The sequence below is a fragment of the Oncorhynchus mykiss genome, chromosome 28, assembly GCF_057628025.1.
Source record: "Oncorhynchus mykiss isolate SJ-2025 chromosome 28, ASM5762802v1, whole genome shotgun sequence".
NCBI classification, from domain to species: domain Eukaryota; kingdom Metazoa; phylum Chordata; class Actinopteri; order Salmoniformes; family Salmonidae; genus Oncorhynchus; species Oncorhynchus mykiss.
Genome location: NC_143049.1, coordinates 3,643,155 through 3,658,808, shown reverse-complemented (window position 1 = coordinate 3,658,808; position 15,654 = coordinate 3,643,155). Strand labels below are relative to the sequence as shown.

The following is a 15,654-nucleotide window of genomic DNA, read 5'->3' as shown; positions in this document are numbered from 1 at the left end:
GATTTCACATGACTGGGCATAAGCCAACCCACTGGGGAACCAGGCCCAGCCAATTAGAATGAATTTTTCCCCACAACAGGGCTTTATTACAAACAGAAATACTCCTCAGTTTCATCAGCTGTCCGGGTGACTGGTATCAGACAATCCTGCAGGCGGTCACAGAGTCCGAGGTGCTAAAGGAGCTCCATAAACTTGACCCCCAAAAAAACATCTGGGTCAGATGGTTTAAACCGTTTCTTTTTTAAGGTTGCTGACCCTATAATCGCCAAGCCTTTCTGGGGAGGTTCCCATTGCTTGGAAGGCAGCCACGGTTCCTCCTTTTTTAAAGGGGGAGATCAATACGATCCTAACTGTTATAGGCCTATTTCTATTTTGCCCTGTTTATCAAAGGTGTTGAAAATAACAAAAATAATCAACTGACTGGCTTTCTTGATGTCTATAGTATTTTCTCTGGTATGCTATCTGGTTTCCGCTCAGGTTATGGATGTGTCACTGCAAACTTAAAGGTTCTCATTGATTCTAAGAAATGTTGTGCAACTGTTTTTATTGACTTGGCCAAAGCTTTTGATACGGTAGACCATTCCATTCTTGTGGGCCTTTATGGTCTTTGGCCTGGTTTTCTTACTAACGCTCTCTCAAAGAGTGCAATGTATAAAGTCAGAACATCTGCTGTCTCAGCCACTGTCTGTCACCAAGGGTGTACCCCAAGGCCTGATCCTACGCTTTTCTCAATTTATATCAACAACATAGCTCAGGTAGTAGGATGCTCTCTCATCCATTTATATGCAGATGAGACAGTCTTACACTCAGCTGGCCCCTCCACGGATTTTGTGTTAAATGCTCTACAACAAACCTCTCTTAGTGTTCAACAAGCTTTCTCTGCCCTTAACCTTGTTCTAAACACCTCCAAAACAAAAGTCATGTAGTTTGGTAAAAATAATGCCCCTCTCCCCACCAGTGTGATTACAACCTCTGAGGGTTTAGAGCTTGAGGTAGTCACCTCATACAAGTACTTAGAAGTATGGCTAGACGGTACACTGTCCTTCTCTCAGCACATATCAAAGCTGCAGGCTAAAGTTAAATATAGATTAGTTGGTCTCCTCTATCGTAATCGCTCCTTTTACACCCCAGCTGCCAAACTAACCCTGATTAAGATGACCATCCTGCCCACGCTAGATTACGGAGACGTAATTTATAGATCCGCAGGTAAGGGTGCTGTCGAGCGGCTAGATGTTCTTTACCATTCGACCATCAGATTTGCCACTAATGCTCCTTATAGGACACATCACTGCACTCTATACTCCTCTGTAAACTGGTCATCTCTGTATACCCGTCGCAAGACCCACTGGTTGATGCTTATTTATAAAACCCTCTTAGGCCTCACTCCCCCCTATCTGAGATATCTACTGCAGCCCTCATCCTCCACATACAACACCCATTCTGCCAGTCACATTCTGTTAAAGGTCCCCAAAGCACACACATCTCTGGATCGCTCCTCTTTTCAGTTCGCTGCAGCTAGTGACTGGAACTAGCTGCAACAAACACTCAACTGGACAGTTATCGCTATCTCTTCATTGAAAGACTCAATCATGGACACTCTTACTGACAGTTATGGCTGCTTTGTTGTTGTTGATTGTCTCTACCTTCTTGCCCTTTGTGCTGTTGTCTGTGCCCAATAATGTTTGTACCCTGTTTTGTGCTGTTGCCATGTTGTGTTGCTACCATGTTGTTGTCATGTTGTGTTGCTTCCATGCTGTGTTGTCATGTGTTGTTGCCATGCTATGTTGTTGTCTTTTGTCTCTCTTTATGTAGTGTTGTGTTGTCTCTCTTGTCGTGAAGTGTGTTTTGTCCTATATTTTTAATGTATTTTTATTTTTAATCCCAGCCCCCATCCCCGCAGGAGGCCTTTTGCCTTTTGGTAGGCCGTCATTGTAAATAAGAATGTGTTCTTAACTGACTTGCCTAGTTAAATAAAGTTTCTCACAAACATTGTGTTGTATAAAATAAATAAAACTATTCTGACATTGTATTCCCATTTAAACTGTGTTGTCCTTTAAAATGGTTGAAAGCGCAGTGATAATACATTTACTGTAGATGACAACTAAACAAGAAATTAGACTTTGTTTTTCGATCGGAATTTGGTTGTCCTTTTAGATGGCTGAAAGCATAGTGATAACACATTAGGAATTCAACAAACTTCTGGCTGACTTTTAGAGTTGGTGAAAAAAGGTTGTAATCTTATTGACGTCTCTCCCAAATATTACCCACATTTACATGTTGAAATAGTGTGGTGTGCGTGTGCCCAGTGGGTAGCTTGTAGAGGCTCTAATCAGAGTAGTATAACATTTGATGTAGCAGAAGTCACCCGTAGTGGACCTTGGTCAGTTCTGTAATGCTGCCTATGACCCTCTCTAATTCAATAACCTCTCTCCTCTCATCGAAACAGTGTTTGTGTATGGCTCTTCACACCACAATGGCCCTGCAATACCACTCTACCCTCAGGCACAAACAGAACTGACAATGGTCCACTACGGGTGGCTTCTGCTACATCAAATGTTACTACTCATGATGTCTAACTAACCAGAAACTCTATTGTAAGGAAACTAGAACATTCAATTCAATTCCATATACTTTAGATGTCCCGCAAGGGCAAATATGCTTGGCAAACGGTGCAATTTGGTAGCTTTACAAAATAGAATAAAAACGTTGGTAAGATGATAACAGTACAACTCAACAGGCAGTACAGTATATACATATATACAGTATATGTATATACTGTACTGCCTGTTGAGTTGTACTGTTATCATCTTACCAATGTTTTATATATATATAAAAAGGTGAATCTCACACAGAGCGCTTCGATTATGGGGTGGCAGGTAGCCTAGTGGTTAGAGCGTTGGGCCACAAGGTTGTTGGATTGAATCCCAGAGCTGACAAGGTAAAAATCTGTCTCTGATTCAGAGGTGTTGGGTTATGTGGAAGACACATTTCAGTTGAATGCATTCAGTTGTACAACTGACTAGGTCTCCCCCTTTCCCCATACCCTTACAAATGTGTAGTCTAATCAAGAAATGCAACAGGATGTATTGGGTTTGGGTGCATTTCTCCATAAATAACTACAATCTTGCTGAACAACAACATGTAAAACAGGGAGAGATGGAAAAGATAGATGAACCTATGTCAGTGTGATTAAAAAAGTGATTCCCTTTCATGAACAGCTCATTCTGTGAGCCTACAAACAGCGGAGAGTGCCAGAGTGTGTGGGTGAAACGGGTGGGAAGTGGAGAGGGGAAAATGTCAGGCATGAACAACAATACATCTGTTCTGAGATGGAAGAGGGAAATGGAGAAAGAATGGAAGAGATAGCTGTACATTGTTCATCAGATTCTATGAATTCCTAAAGCGGCAATCAGCAGTTGAAAAAATTTAAAATGTGTTCTTGCTGCCACTGTTCTGCTAAAAACTGAGGGATGGGGCTGGAGAATTGCAACCACTCTCAAATTCATAGACAGACCCACAGATTTTCTAAAACTGGAGGTGCAACGTCATAAGAATTCCGGAAACGCTTGCCAAACAGACCAGGCTGGGGTTTGAGAAGACAATGAGAGAAGTGAAAAATTCTTCCTTTGTTGTTCATTTTCTCAAAATCTAAAAGGCACAACCCAGATTCGAGACAAAAGACTTAAAGAGCTGAACATGTGATTACTCCAACCTCGTGAAAGTGACTAACTGACACGTTTTAATTTTTGTCAAAAACATTTTTATATATTGAAGAAATGCTTTTGATTTGACGCCCTGCACATGCGCAGTTTGGTGTGAGGCAACTGTTAGAACAGATGCGCATGACCTTAGCTAGCCAACATTGACATGACATGGCATACAAGTGTGACCTGGGATTTTATTGGAGAAGCAGTTTCTGTCTATCTTTATACTGCACTGTCTTTGACAGAGCTATGGATGTAAGGACTGACCATCCATGATAACAAAATTATAGTTTTAACCATGGTTTACATTTACTTTGTTTACAAACATTGGGGTAAAACATACTTATATTTTGGGTTCTGATGAAGCAAGTCAGTTGAACTATACTCATGAGGCATTTCTAAGTTATATTCTTCAAGAATCAATGGGTACATATCAACATTTTCCAAAAATGGACGTAACTGTAGTAACCCAGCTAACAAAAAAATGTTCCCACAACTTTAGAGAATGTTCCCTTCCCTCTATAGGTCATTAACTAACGTTTTCATAGGAACGGACCCAGGATGTGCTAGGAGTATTTCCAAGAAAATATTCCCTTTAATGTCAAATAGAACTTACCTAAAGCATGGTTACCATGAACTCACTTAAGATATGAATGTTCTACACACGGGAATGTTGCAAGAACATTCATGTGTCCCCTTTCTGTGGGTTAGGAGAATATTCCATCAATGTCCCACCAAACATACACAGACCATGGTTGCCATGTTCTCAGGACATAAGATATTAATGTTCTAGACATGTTTCATGGGAACGTTGCAAGAACATTTATCTGTCCAGTTTTCTGTGGGCCTAAGAAGAATATTCCATCTACGTCCCACCAAAAACATACACAGAACATAGTTATCATGTTCTCAGAACATAAGATATTCATGTTACAGACACGTTTCATGGGAACATTGCAAGAATATTCATGTGCACAGTTTCCTGTGTTAGGAAAATAATCCATCATCATCACACCAAACATACACAGAACATGGTTGCCGTGTTCTCAGAATACAAGCCATTAATGTTCTAGACACGTTTCATGGGAACGTTGCAGGAACATTTATGTGTATCAATTGTCAGGACGTCGCTTTATAGTTCTAAAGAATTGCTCTCCCCCCGAAAAAAATCTTTACCACATCACTTCTTGTTACTGTTGCCGAGCCAATCAATGCCCTGATTGGTGAACCACGGATCCATTCATAGCTCGCTGTCTGTTAGCAAGGGTAGAGACACTCACACACATATTTGACATACAATAGATGGTCACATTGTGTACGTACAGAGTCATTATTATTCAACATGTCCTCACCTGGGAATTAAACGCACAACCTCACTACGCCATCGTGTTCATGTCAGGTATCAGTTCATCTGACTATTCTCATCATTGATTTGATTGACTTATTTCAGAAATGTAAGGGCTGAAATGATACTCCCAGTCCTTAATGATTGCAAGCCTACCCATAACGTGATGCAGCCACCACTATGCTTGAAAATATGGATGGTGGTACTGAATAATGTGTTGTATTGGATTTGCCCCAAACACAACACTTTGTATTCAGGACAAAAGTGAATTGCTTTGCCACCTTTTTTGCAGTATTACTATAGTGCCGAGTTGCAAACAGGATGGATTTTTTTGGAATATTTGTATTCTGTACAGGCTTCCTTCTTTTCACTCTGTCAATTAGGTTAGTATTGTAGAGTAACTACAACGTTGTTGATACATCCTCAGTTTTCTCCTGTCACCGCTATTAACTCTGTAACTGTTTAACTTCATTGGGATAGGGGGCACTATTTTCACATCCGGATGAAAAGCGTGCCCAAAGTAAACTGCCTGTTACTCAGGCCCAGAAGCTAGGATATGCATATAATTGGTAGATTTGGATAGAAAACACTCCAAAGATTCTAAAACTGTTAAAATAGTGTCTGTGTATAACAGAACTTATTTGGCAGGCAAAACCCGGAGGACAAACCATCCAGGATTTTTTTTTTTTAGTTCACTGTGTTATCAATTGGTTTCAATCTAGATTTCTGAGGCATCTGGTTACAGTTCCTATGGCTTCCACTAGATGTTAGAAATTGGTTGATGTTTTTCTTTTGAATAATGAAAAAGTAGCCCTTTCCTTTCTGAGTGTTGAGCCAAGTGGACTGTTTTGTTTGGGGCGCGCAACCTGAAACTCGCTCCAATTTCATTTTATCCGCTATTGAACACAGTATATTCCATCTTAAATTGTATCGATTATTTACATTTTAAAATACCTAAAGTTGGATTAGGAAAGTTGTTTGAAATGTTTGGACCAAGTTCACAGGTAACTTATTAGATACTTTGTAGCCATGTTGGGTGAGTTGTAACCAGTGTTTTTCTGAATCAAATGTGCCAAATAAATGGACATTTTGGGGATATAACGACGGAATTTATAGAACAAAAGGACCATTTGTGATGTTTGTGGGACATTTTGGAGTGCCAACAGAAGAAGATCTTAAAGGGTAAGGCATGAATTATATTGTTATTTCTGAGTTTTGTGTCACGGTTGAAATATGATTGTCATGTGTTTGTATGATGGGGTGTTGTCCTCAGATAATCGCATGGTTTGCTTTCGCCGTAAAGCCTTTTTGAAATCTGACACGGTGGCTGGATTAACAAGAAGTTAAGCATTATGTTGGTGTATTGCAATTTTATGTGATTTTATGAAAGTTAAATATTTCGAATAATTTTATTTGAATTTGGTGCTCTGCCATTTCACCGGATGTTGTCAAATCGATCCTGCTAACGGGATTTGATCCCTAAGAAGTTTTAAAGTCATCATGTTGAAATCCCTGAGCGGTTTCCTTCCTCTCTAACTTAGTTAGGAAGGACGCCTGTATCTTTGTACTGACTGGGTGTACTGATACAACATCCAAAGTGTAATTAATAACTTCACCATGCTCAAAAGGATATTCAATGTCTACTTTTTTTTGTTTTAACCATCTACCAATGAGTACCCTTCTTAGCGGAGCATTGGAAAACCTCTTTGTAGTTGAATATGTGGAAAGTGGTCAAAATTCGTGCTCAAGAAGAAATCTTACAGATTCCCATATTTGAGTGAAAAACTCATTTTAACTATATCAGATAGGTATTTTAACTTGGACATTAACATGTTTTGATAAGAATGTGAGAGTAGGGTGATTCCCTTAGCTCATTTCTCAAACTCATTCCACAGAGGGCCGAGAGTCTTCCTCCCTTGTAATTGATTGATGAAGTAAGGTCACTAATTAGGAAGGAACTCTTCTCGCCTGGTTGTCTTGATCTTAATTGCAAATAATAATAAATAAAACAGCAGACACTAGGCCCTCCATGTAAGGACTTTGACACACCTGTCTTGGCGGGTCTCAAATCCAGGCCATCAGCACCAATGACAAACACCATAAACACTGTCCCAATAAAGGATATCTCTAGGACATGTGCTTATTGGGTCGGTATAGTTAGGCCCTGTCCAGACTGAAAAAAGCCTAACCCTTCCTCCCTAGGTACTTGTGTGAATCTGAAACAACTTTATAGGTGTAAGGCTGTAAGAAATAGGGTGAACGCACTTTGAAGTAAATCTCAACTGTTAAAAGTACACTCAAGAAACACGTTTATTGATCATTGTGATTCAGGAGTATAATTAAAATATGTTAACATCACAGAAGATTGGTGGCACCTTAATTGGGGTGGATGGGCTCGTGTTAATGGCTGAAGCAGAATAAGTGGAATGGTATAAAATACATCAAACACATGGTTTCCATGTGATCCCTGCTTTTTGTTGCTGTTTCCACCTTCCCTGCGAGCTGACCTGTCTGGAACTGCGAGGAGTAACAGCGTGGCCTACGTTGCTACCATGAGAAAGACCAAAGGTGGTGGGAGTACCTTTGAGGATAGTGGTGTCTGTCTATCACAGGTGAGGGATATTTTAGACAAACAAAAATATTTCTATAAGCAGTTGTTACAACATCAAGAAAATAACTTCAAGAATTGTGTACAAATACTGGTGGAGTCAACTAATAAAATAATGGACGACGTGATCAGACTGGTCCAGGACCCGAAGAACGGTTTGCAGTTCTCCCAGAGTCAGCTCGATGAGTTTAAACAGGAAAATGGCAAGATGACAGCAATCTGTAAGTCATTGAGAGAGGACTTTAGTTATGTATGTGAATCCATGATAACAATGACGGACAAATCAGATTATCTCGAGGGACAATCAAGGCAGAACAACATTGTTGTGGACGGAATTGCAGAATCTCCACATAAGACCTGGACAGAGTCTGAGAACAAAGTGAGGGAAGATGGACCACAGGAAAATTGAGGTGGAGCATTCCCACAGGATTGGAAAACCCACCACCGGCCCACGTGACAGGCCCAGGCCGATAGTGTTTCAAGTTCAAGACAGGCCCAGGCCAATCAAGTTCCTGATGTTCAAGGACAAGGTAGCTGTTCTGGAAAGAGCCAACAACTTGAGAGGAACATACATTTTCCTCAATGAGGACTATCCTGAAGCTGTGCGCCAGAAGAGAAAATAACTTATCCCGTCCATGAAAGCTGCCAGAGCGCGTGGGGACAATGCTTACATCTGCTATGACAGGCCAGTGTCCACCCTCATTCCCAAAAGCCTGGAAGGGATGAGAGAGCCAAGCCTATGGGTTCGTAGATTCAACCCCACAGGCTCATACACACACCAACTGATTAATGGACCACGGAATTATTATTTTTTCTCTTGCTTAGTTTGTTATTTTCCATATTATGTCAATCTCTGAGAAGCTACACAGGAAAGGCCTATATTAATATATGTAGCCTTAGAAATAAGGTTAATGAAATAACTTACTAACATCAGATAACATTCATATATTAGCCATTTCTGAGACTACTTAGATAATTCCTTTGATGATACAGCAGTAGCAATACAAGGATATAACATCTATAGAAGAGACAGGAATGCGTATGGGGGAGGTGTTTCTATATATATATATTAGGAGCCATATTCTTGTAATGCTTAGAGAAGATCTCATGTCAAGTGTTATTGAAGTGCTGTGGTTGCAGGTTCACCTGCCTCATCTAAAGCCTATTATTTTGGGGTGCTGCTATAGGCCACCTAGTGCTAACAGTCAGTATCTAAATAATGTGTTTGAAATGCTTGATAGTGTATGTGAAGTTGTTGAATTCTAGTTTGAAATACTTTCTTTACTAGAAGTTAATGGTTACATGTATGAGGAATATATATGGTTGGGTCAATGGAGGTTGCGCCCTGAAAAGGGTAAAGGGAATCACATGGTTGCGGTCACTGATAAGGGTGGAGAGGTGTTGATTAGTTTGTGGGCCAAGGTCAGGTCAGGTCACATGAAGGGAGAAGGCACAATTTATTACCCACATCACTAAACTTCCTGTCTAGCAACAATAATGTAGTGTTTAGAGAAAAGGAGGAGACTCTGCCTAAATGGGGGTATAAATATGTGTTTGTGTAAAGAGGTCTTTGTCTTTGCAGCTGTTTGACCCAGTGGGTGAATAAACTTGGTTTGAGCTTTTCCTAGTTTTCCGTTAGGTTCTAAACAACCAGAGTAAAACTAACAATGTTAACAGAGAGGTCAACTTTCCTGGGACCTCAATATTGACTGGTTTTCATCAAACAGTCCGCTCAAGAGGAAGCTTCCCACTGTAACCAGTGACTGTAATCTGGTTCAGGTTATTAATTAATCAACCTCCAGGGTGTTTACAAACACGACAGGAACAAGATCAGCCACATGTAGTGATCACATTTTTTGCTTTGGCTTTTATGTGGGATGATCTAAACAATATTTGTTGGTCTGATGTGATTAATAAAGAGCACTTGTTTAATTTGTGAAATTGCTTCTTCCAATTATTGATAAACATGCACCTGTTAGAAAATGACATTTAGAAATATTCATGTATTAATGAGGAATTGAAAAACTATGGTTGAAAGTGATGGGGTAAAAGGAGTGGCTAATAACTCTGGCTGCACATCTGTGGCTGATTTATTGCAGATTTAAGAAATTATGTGACTAAACTCAACAAAAATAAAACAAACGAAGCCAAGATCAATGATATAAAGGATGAAAACTTTGGAGTATTTTAAATTAAATTATTGGGAGAAAGACAAATTCAACTCCACCCTTTCATCAAATCAGATGGCGTATTCATCACAAAACCATTTTATGTGGCCAATTATTCTAATGATTACTTTATTGGCAAAGTGGGCAAACTTAGGCAGGAAATGGCAACCATGAACAGTTAGCCATTAAGGCCACTTCTGCCTGTCATACATTTAATCTGAATCTAGTGGAAGGTGTTTGTCCTCAGGGCTGGAGGGAAGCCAAAGTAATTCCGCTACCCAAGAGTGGTAAAGTGGACTTTACTGGTTCTAACAGCAGACCTATCAGCTTGTTTCCAGCTATCAGCAAACTATTGGAATAAATTGTTTGAACAAATACAATGCCTTTTCTCTGTAAACAAATTGACAACAGACTTTCAGCATGCTTATAGAAAAGAGCACTCAACATGTACTGACACAAATGGATGACGATTGGTTGAAAGAAATGGATCAGCAGCCTTTGATATTATTGACCATAACCTCGGTTTTCTTTAATGGGAACTTCTCTATTGTCAAACATGTAGGATGTGGTGTACCACAGGGCAGCTCTCCAGGCCCTGCTACCCTTTTTTATTTTTTTACCAATGATCTGCTACTGGCATTAAACAAAGACTGTGTGTCCATGTATGCTGATGATTAAACCATATACATGTCGGCAATCACAGCTAGTGAAGTTACTGAAACCCTTAACAAGGAGTTGCAGTCCGTTTTGGAATGGGTGGCCAGTAATAAACTGGTCCTGAACATCTCTAAAACTAAGAGCATTGTATTTGATACAAATCATTCCCTAAACTCTAAATCTCAGCTGAATCTGGTATGGTGTGGTATGGTATTTTATTTATTAATTTAACCTTTATTTAACTAGGCAAGTCAGTTAAAAACAAATTCTTATTTACAATAACAGCCTACACCAGCCAAACCTGGACGACGCTGGGCCAATTGTGCGCCGCCCTATGGGACTCCCAATCATGGCTGCTTGTGATACAGCCTGGAATCAAATCAGGGTGTCTATAGTGACACCTCAAGCACTACGCTGCAGTGCCTTAGACCACTGCACCACTTGCTGTTGAACAAGTTAAGGATACTAAATTACTTGGTGTTACCAGAGATTGTAAACTGTCATGGTCAAAACATATAGAATCAATGGTTGTAAAGATGGGAGGAGGTCTGTCCATAATAAAGAGATGCTCAGATTCTTTGACACCACACTCCAATCAGAGGGCTAATATAAATAATAATAATCTCTCTTGGCTAAAAGTTAAGAGACTGACTGCATCACTTCTTATTTTTATAAGAAGAAGAATATTTTTAATGTATGGAACATTCCAAATTGTTTGCGCAGTCAACTTACATACAGCTCTGACACACACACCTTCCCCACCAGACATGCAACCTGGGGTCTTTTCACAGTCCCCAAATCTAGAACAAATTCAAGAAAGTGTACGGTCTTATATAGAGCTATTATTGCATGGAACTCCATTTCATCTCATATTGCTCAAATGAACAGCAAACCTGGTTTAAATATACAGATAAAGCAACACCTCACTGCACATTCCCTATTGGACCTAGATGTTTTGTGTGGATATATTGATATGAAGGCTATGTGTGCTGCTTTTTTTTTTAGCTGTTCTGACTATTAATGTTCTGTATTGTGTCATGTTATTTCATGTCTTGTGTGGACCAGGCCTGTAATTTCATGATTTTAGAGGAAAGGCCAATTGGCCTTCAAGAGATGCCCAATCTACAAGGGCAACAAGGCCATTAACTAAAATAGCCAATTAAATTGCTTTGAAAACCGAAATATCGCAGCTATTCTGTTATGAAAAAAATAAGTATATGTAAATGTAGATAAATAATTAAAATAAGCCTACATATCGAATTGCAGGTGATGGTCAGACCTATACTGACATGAGAGAAGCGCTTGAAAATGTAGCCAAACTTTAATATCACTTTTAATTATATATATATATGCTGCTCCAATTTCAACTGTTCTGCCTGCGACTATGGAACCTTGACCTGTTCACCGGACGTGCTCCCTGTCCCAGGTGCTGACCTGTTGCACCCTCAACAACTACTGTGATTATTATTATTTGACCATGCTGGTCATTTATGAACATTTGAACATCTTGGCCATGTTCTGTTATAATCTCCACCCGGCACAGCCAGAATAGGACTGGACACCCCTCAGAGCCTGGTTCCTCTCTAGGTTTCTTCCTAGGTTCTGGCCTTTCTAGGGAGTTTTTCTGTCCCCAGTCCACTTGGCCGTGTTGCTGCTCCAGTTTCAACTGTTCTGCCTGTGATTATTATTATTTGACCATGCTGGTCATTTATGAACCTTTGAACATCTTGACCATGTTCTGTTATAATCTCCACCCGGCACAGCTAGAAGAGGACTAACCATAGCCTGGTTCCTCTCTAGGTTTCTTCCTAGGTTTTGGCCTTTCTAGGGAGTTTTTCCTAGCCACCGTACTTCTACACCTGCATTGCTTGCTGTTTGGGGTTTTAGGCTGGGTTTCTGTACAACACTTTGAGATATCAGCTGATGTGAGAAGAGCTTTATAATTGATTGATGACCACATTTCCACTACCTCTCATAAATTGTTAGTACTTATTAATTCTATGTAGCTGGACATCTCTCCATCGTCTGCTTGAAATGTACTTTGAAGTGAATCTCAGCTCTGTTAAAAGTACACTCAAGAAAAACAGTTTTATTGATCAGGAGTAACATTAAAACAGGGTGAAATGACCCACCAACATTAGAACACGATGCAGAAATATATATGTATGCGGCCAATTATGGCCTTGATGGGCTCGGCAACAGTAACAACGGGTGGTGGGTAATGAAACCCTTTTATTTTGGGGATTTCTTTGGGATCATCAGGTGACGTCCTGACAAATGATACACAGAAATGTTCATGCAACGTTCCCATGAAACGTATTTAGAACATTCATATATTTTATTCTGGGAACACGGCAACCCTGTTCTGTTTATGTTTGGTGGGACGTTGATAGAATATTGTCCAAACGCTCATAAAGCTGCACACGGGACTGTTTTTGCAACATTCCAATGGAACGTGTCTAGAACATGAATATGTTATATTCTGAGAACATGGCAACCACGTTCTGGAATGCTCTGTTTGTCATTAAGGACATTTCTAACTCTAACACCAGGACATACTAAATAGGTTCTCATGAGGTTTTTGCTAGCATACAATGTTCTCCTAACTAACGGAAAACTAGACACTCAAATATCTGGGGAACATTAAGGGTAACATTGCAAAAACGGTCACTTTCCCTAAAATTTTTAGCTGGGATAGGATCACAGCTGGGTGTGTGTGTGTGAGATAAAGTTTGTGTGTGTGTGTGTGTGTGCGCGTGTCTGTCTGTCAGTCCATCTGTCCGTCCATCTATCCATCTGCTTTGCTTTCTGTGTCTGTCAATCGGCCAATCAGTATCGTATTTGGTAGTGATGGGCACATCAGAAGAGTCAACATTGTCTGTTGTTGGCCGTGGGGCAAAGACGATCTAGCAATCTTTCTCTGAAAATTTCTGCCATTGGGCTTGTGTGACAGACATCAGCAGCTCTGGGTGACAGGCTCAGGTTGTGTACAGTCTGGACCCCTGGTGGCTTGTTTTGGGCTGAGGGAGTAAGAGGGATCCGACCTTAGAGAGAACAGTAGGGGCTGACAAGAAATCTCTAGCAAGTTAGTGTTGTGACCCACTCTGTTATAGGAGAGCCAAGAAAGAGCGGAAGTAAGTAAGCCGAGGAAAAGGCAGAGAAAAAAAGAGCAAAGAGACACAAATTAGAGAAAGAGAAATAAAAGAAGAGGAAAAGAAAGAGAGCACAGTAGGGCTTCTATCTCCATGGAGACTAACCCCAAAATACACCAGCTACCCTCGAGGGGGACTCTAATCCTGTTTCAATAGAATGAGGGGAGGGGAGCAACACACACAGAGGCCTTGTTGAAACTTACTGAACACAGAGTGGGGGGGGGGGGCAGTGTGTATATGCCTGTGTGAGTGTGTTTATTTGTGTTTGTTTGCTTGCTTGTGTGTATGTGCGTGTGTGTTTGTGTATGACTGCGTGTGCATGTGAAACAAACGAGTGCCAAAGTAAACCAACAACAATACCATCAATCACTCCCATCCCTGAGAGTCACCCTCTCATCCTCTCCCTCCCTTTTCCCCCGTGATCACTCACCCTCCATGGGGGTGTTACTGTCGGGCCGGTTGGCAAACACCACATCCACATACTCCAGCTGCATCCTCTGTAGAGAGCTCCTCAGACCTGTGAGAGAGAGAGAGAGAGAGAGAGAGAGAGAGAGGTGGGTAGAGAGGGAGCGGGAGGGTGAGAGAGAAAAGGAAATGAAAGAGAGAGGTAAACACCTGTTAGAAACCTGCAGCTACAGAACGCAGAGGTTCTGAGGGAAGGTGAGGGAGACCTTTCCTCCTCTGTCTCTCTTATCCTGTCAGATGAAGGCTTTGCTGTTTGAATCCCGAGAGGAGAGGAGAGGAGAGGAGAGGAGAGGAGAGGAGAGGAGAGGAGAGGAGAGGAGAGGGATGAGGGGTAGACATGAATGAGGTATTGTGTCTATCAGCTCAGCTCCATTCACAAAAACTAATAGGAGAGCAGACGGATGAATGCATGGAGAGAGGAGAGGATGGGACACAATAAGACAGGCAAAGAAAGGAGGTGTGTACATATGAGTGTTTGTAAAAGTGTGTTTACGTGTATACTGTATGAGTGTCTGTGCATGTGTGTGTGTGTATACATGTGTACATTTCTGTGACAGATGAATGCCAGTCCCTAGAGTTAATCATGTGAGGGAGTCATGCTCTTCCCTGTCACCATTCACACATCTTAATCCATGTCCTGTCATCTACAACCCGGTAATCCCAGTAGCCTTACACACATGCGCGCACACACGCATGTGCACGTGCACACACACACTAATCTGAGCCTGCTCTGCCATGATTTTTATAAGACTATGAAGGGACTCTATTTTGAAGTGACTCACACACACTCACACGACTTGCACTGATCAAGCAGTCTTAAGAATGGGTAGCCTCTACGTGCCTCTATTTGTGGAGATTAGCGAGACGTGGATAGAAGGGTAATACATCAAATTAATTCCATTGGTGGATATTGGATAAAGGAGAAAACAAGCAAGGTCATGAACCAAGTCCTGTTTAAAAATAGCTTAAAATATCCTGTCAATCAGTAGATAAAACCACTAAAAAACATTCCTGTCCAACACCAGTTTGCCTCACTAGTCCTCTACTCTTTACTATAGAAACCAGTTTAGACATTACTCAGAGATATGAATCAACTGTCTTTCTCGGCCCAACATCGATTATCTTGTGGTGACACCGCCACACCTGCCAATGCCCTTCAAAAAATGCTGTGAACAGCTGTCTCTTTTAGACAGTGTCTGCATTGATTGGCCAGCAGTGACATTCACATCAACAGTTTAAATAGGTTGTCAACAACTGTGTCTCTCAGCCAATCGTGTGCTTCATCAGTTAGCCTGCGGTGACATCCACCACATTATGGTGACACAGGCGCTGTGCCTCAGTATTGTTATCTATCCTCCAGACAGGACAGCTGAGCCCAACTAATTTGCTATGCTCTCTTTCTCTCCCTCCCTAAGTTTTCTTACTTTCTCTCAATTGATCTTGCCCGCTCTCTTCCTCTCTCTCCTCCCTCCCTCTCTCTCTCTCTGTCTCTCCCCTCTTCTCCCCATCCTTTATCTCTCATGCTAAACATATGATTCTGTTCTTCTTTGGGGGG

General features: G+C 41.0%; 1 protein-coding gene and 1 long non-coding RNA gene across 2 annotated transcripts in view; one reads left to right on the top strand and one right to left on the bottom strand.

The window, feature by feature from the left end:
• LOC149970667 (uncharacterized) overlaps window positions 1-15,654 on the top strand; it is a 271,764-nt gene that overhangs the window by 72,460 nt on the left and 183,650 nt on the right. The window lies entirely within an intron of this gene.
• Window positions 1-15,654, bottom strand: part of LOC110509193 (voltage-gated potassium channel subunit beta-1) — a 68,925-nt gene that overhangs the window by 8,315 nt on the left and 44,956 nt on the right. Inside the window, exon 8 of the mRNA XM_036966697.2 lies at window positions 14,065-14,151. Within this exon, the coding sequence (XP_036822592.1) occupies window positions 14,065-14,151 (87 nt within the window). The remainder of the gene's footprint in view (window positions 1-14,064; window positions 14,152-15,654) is intronic.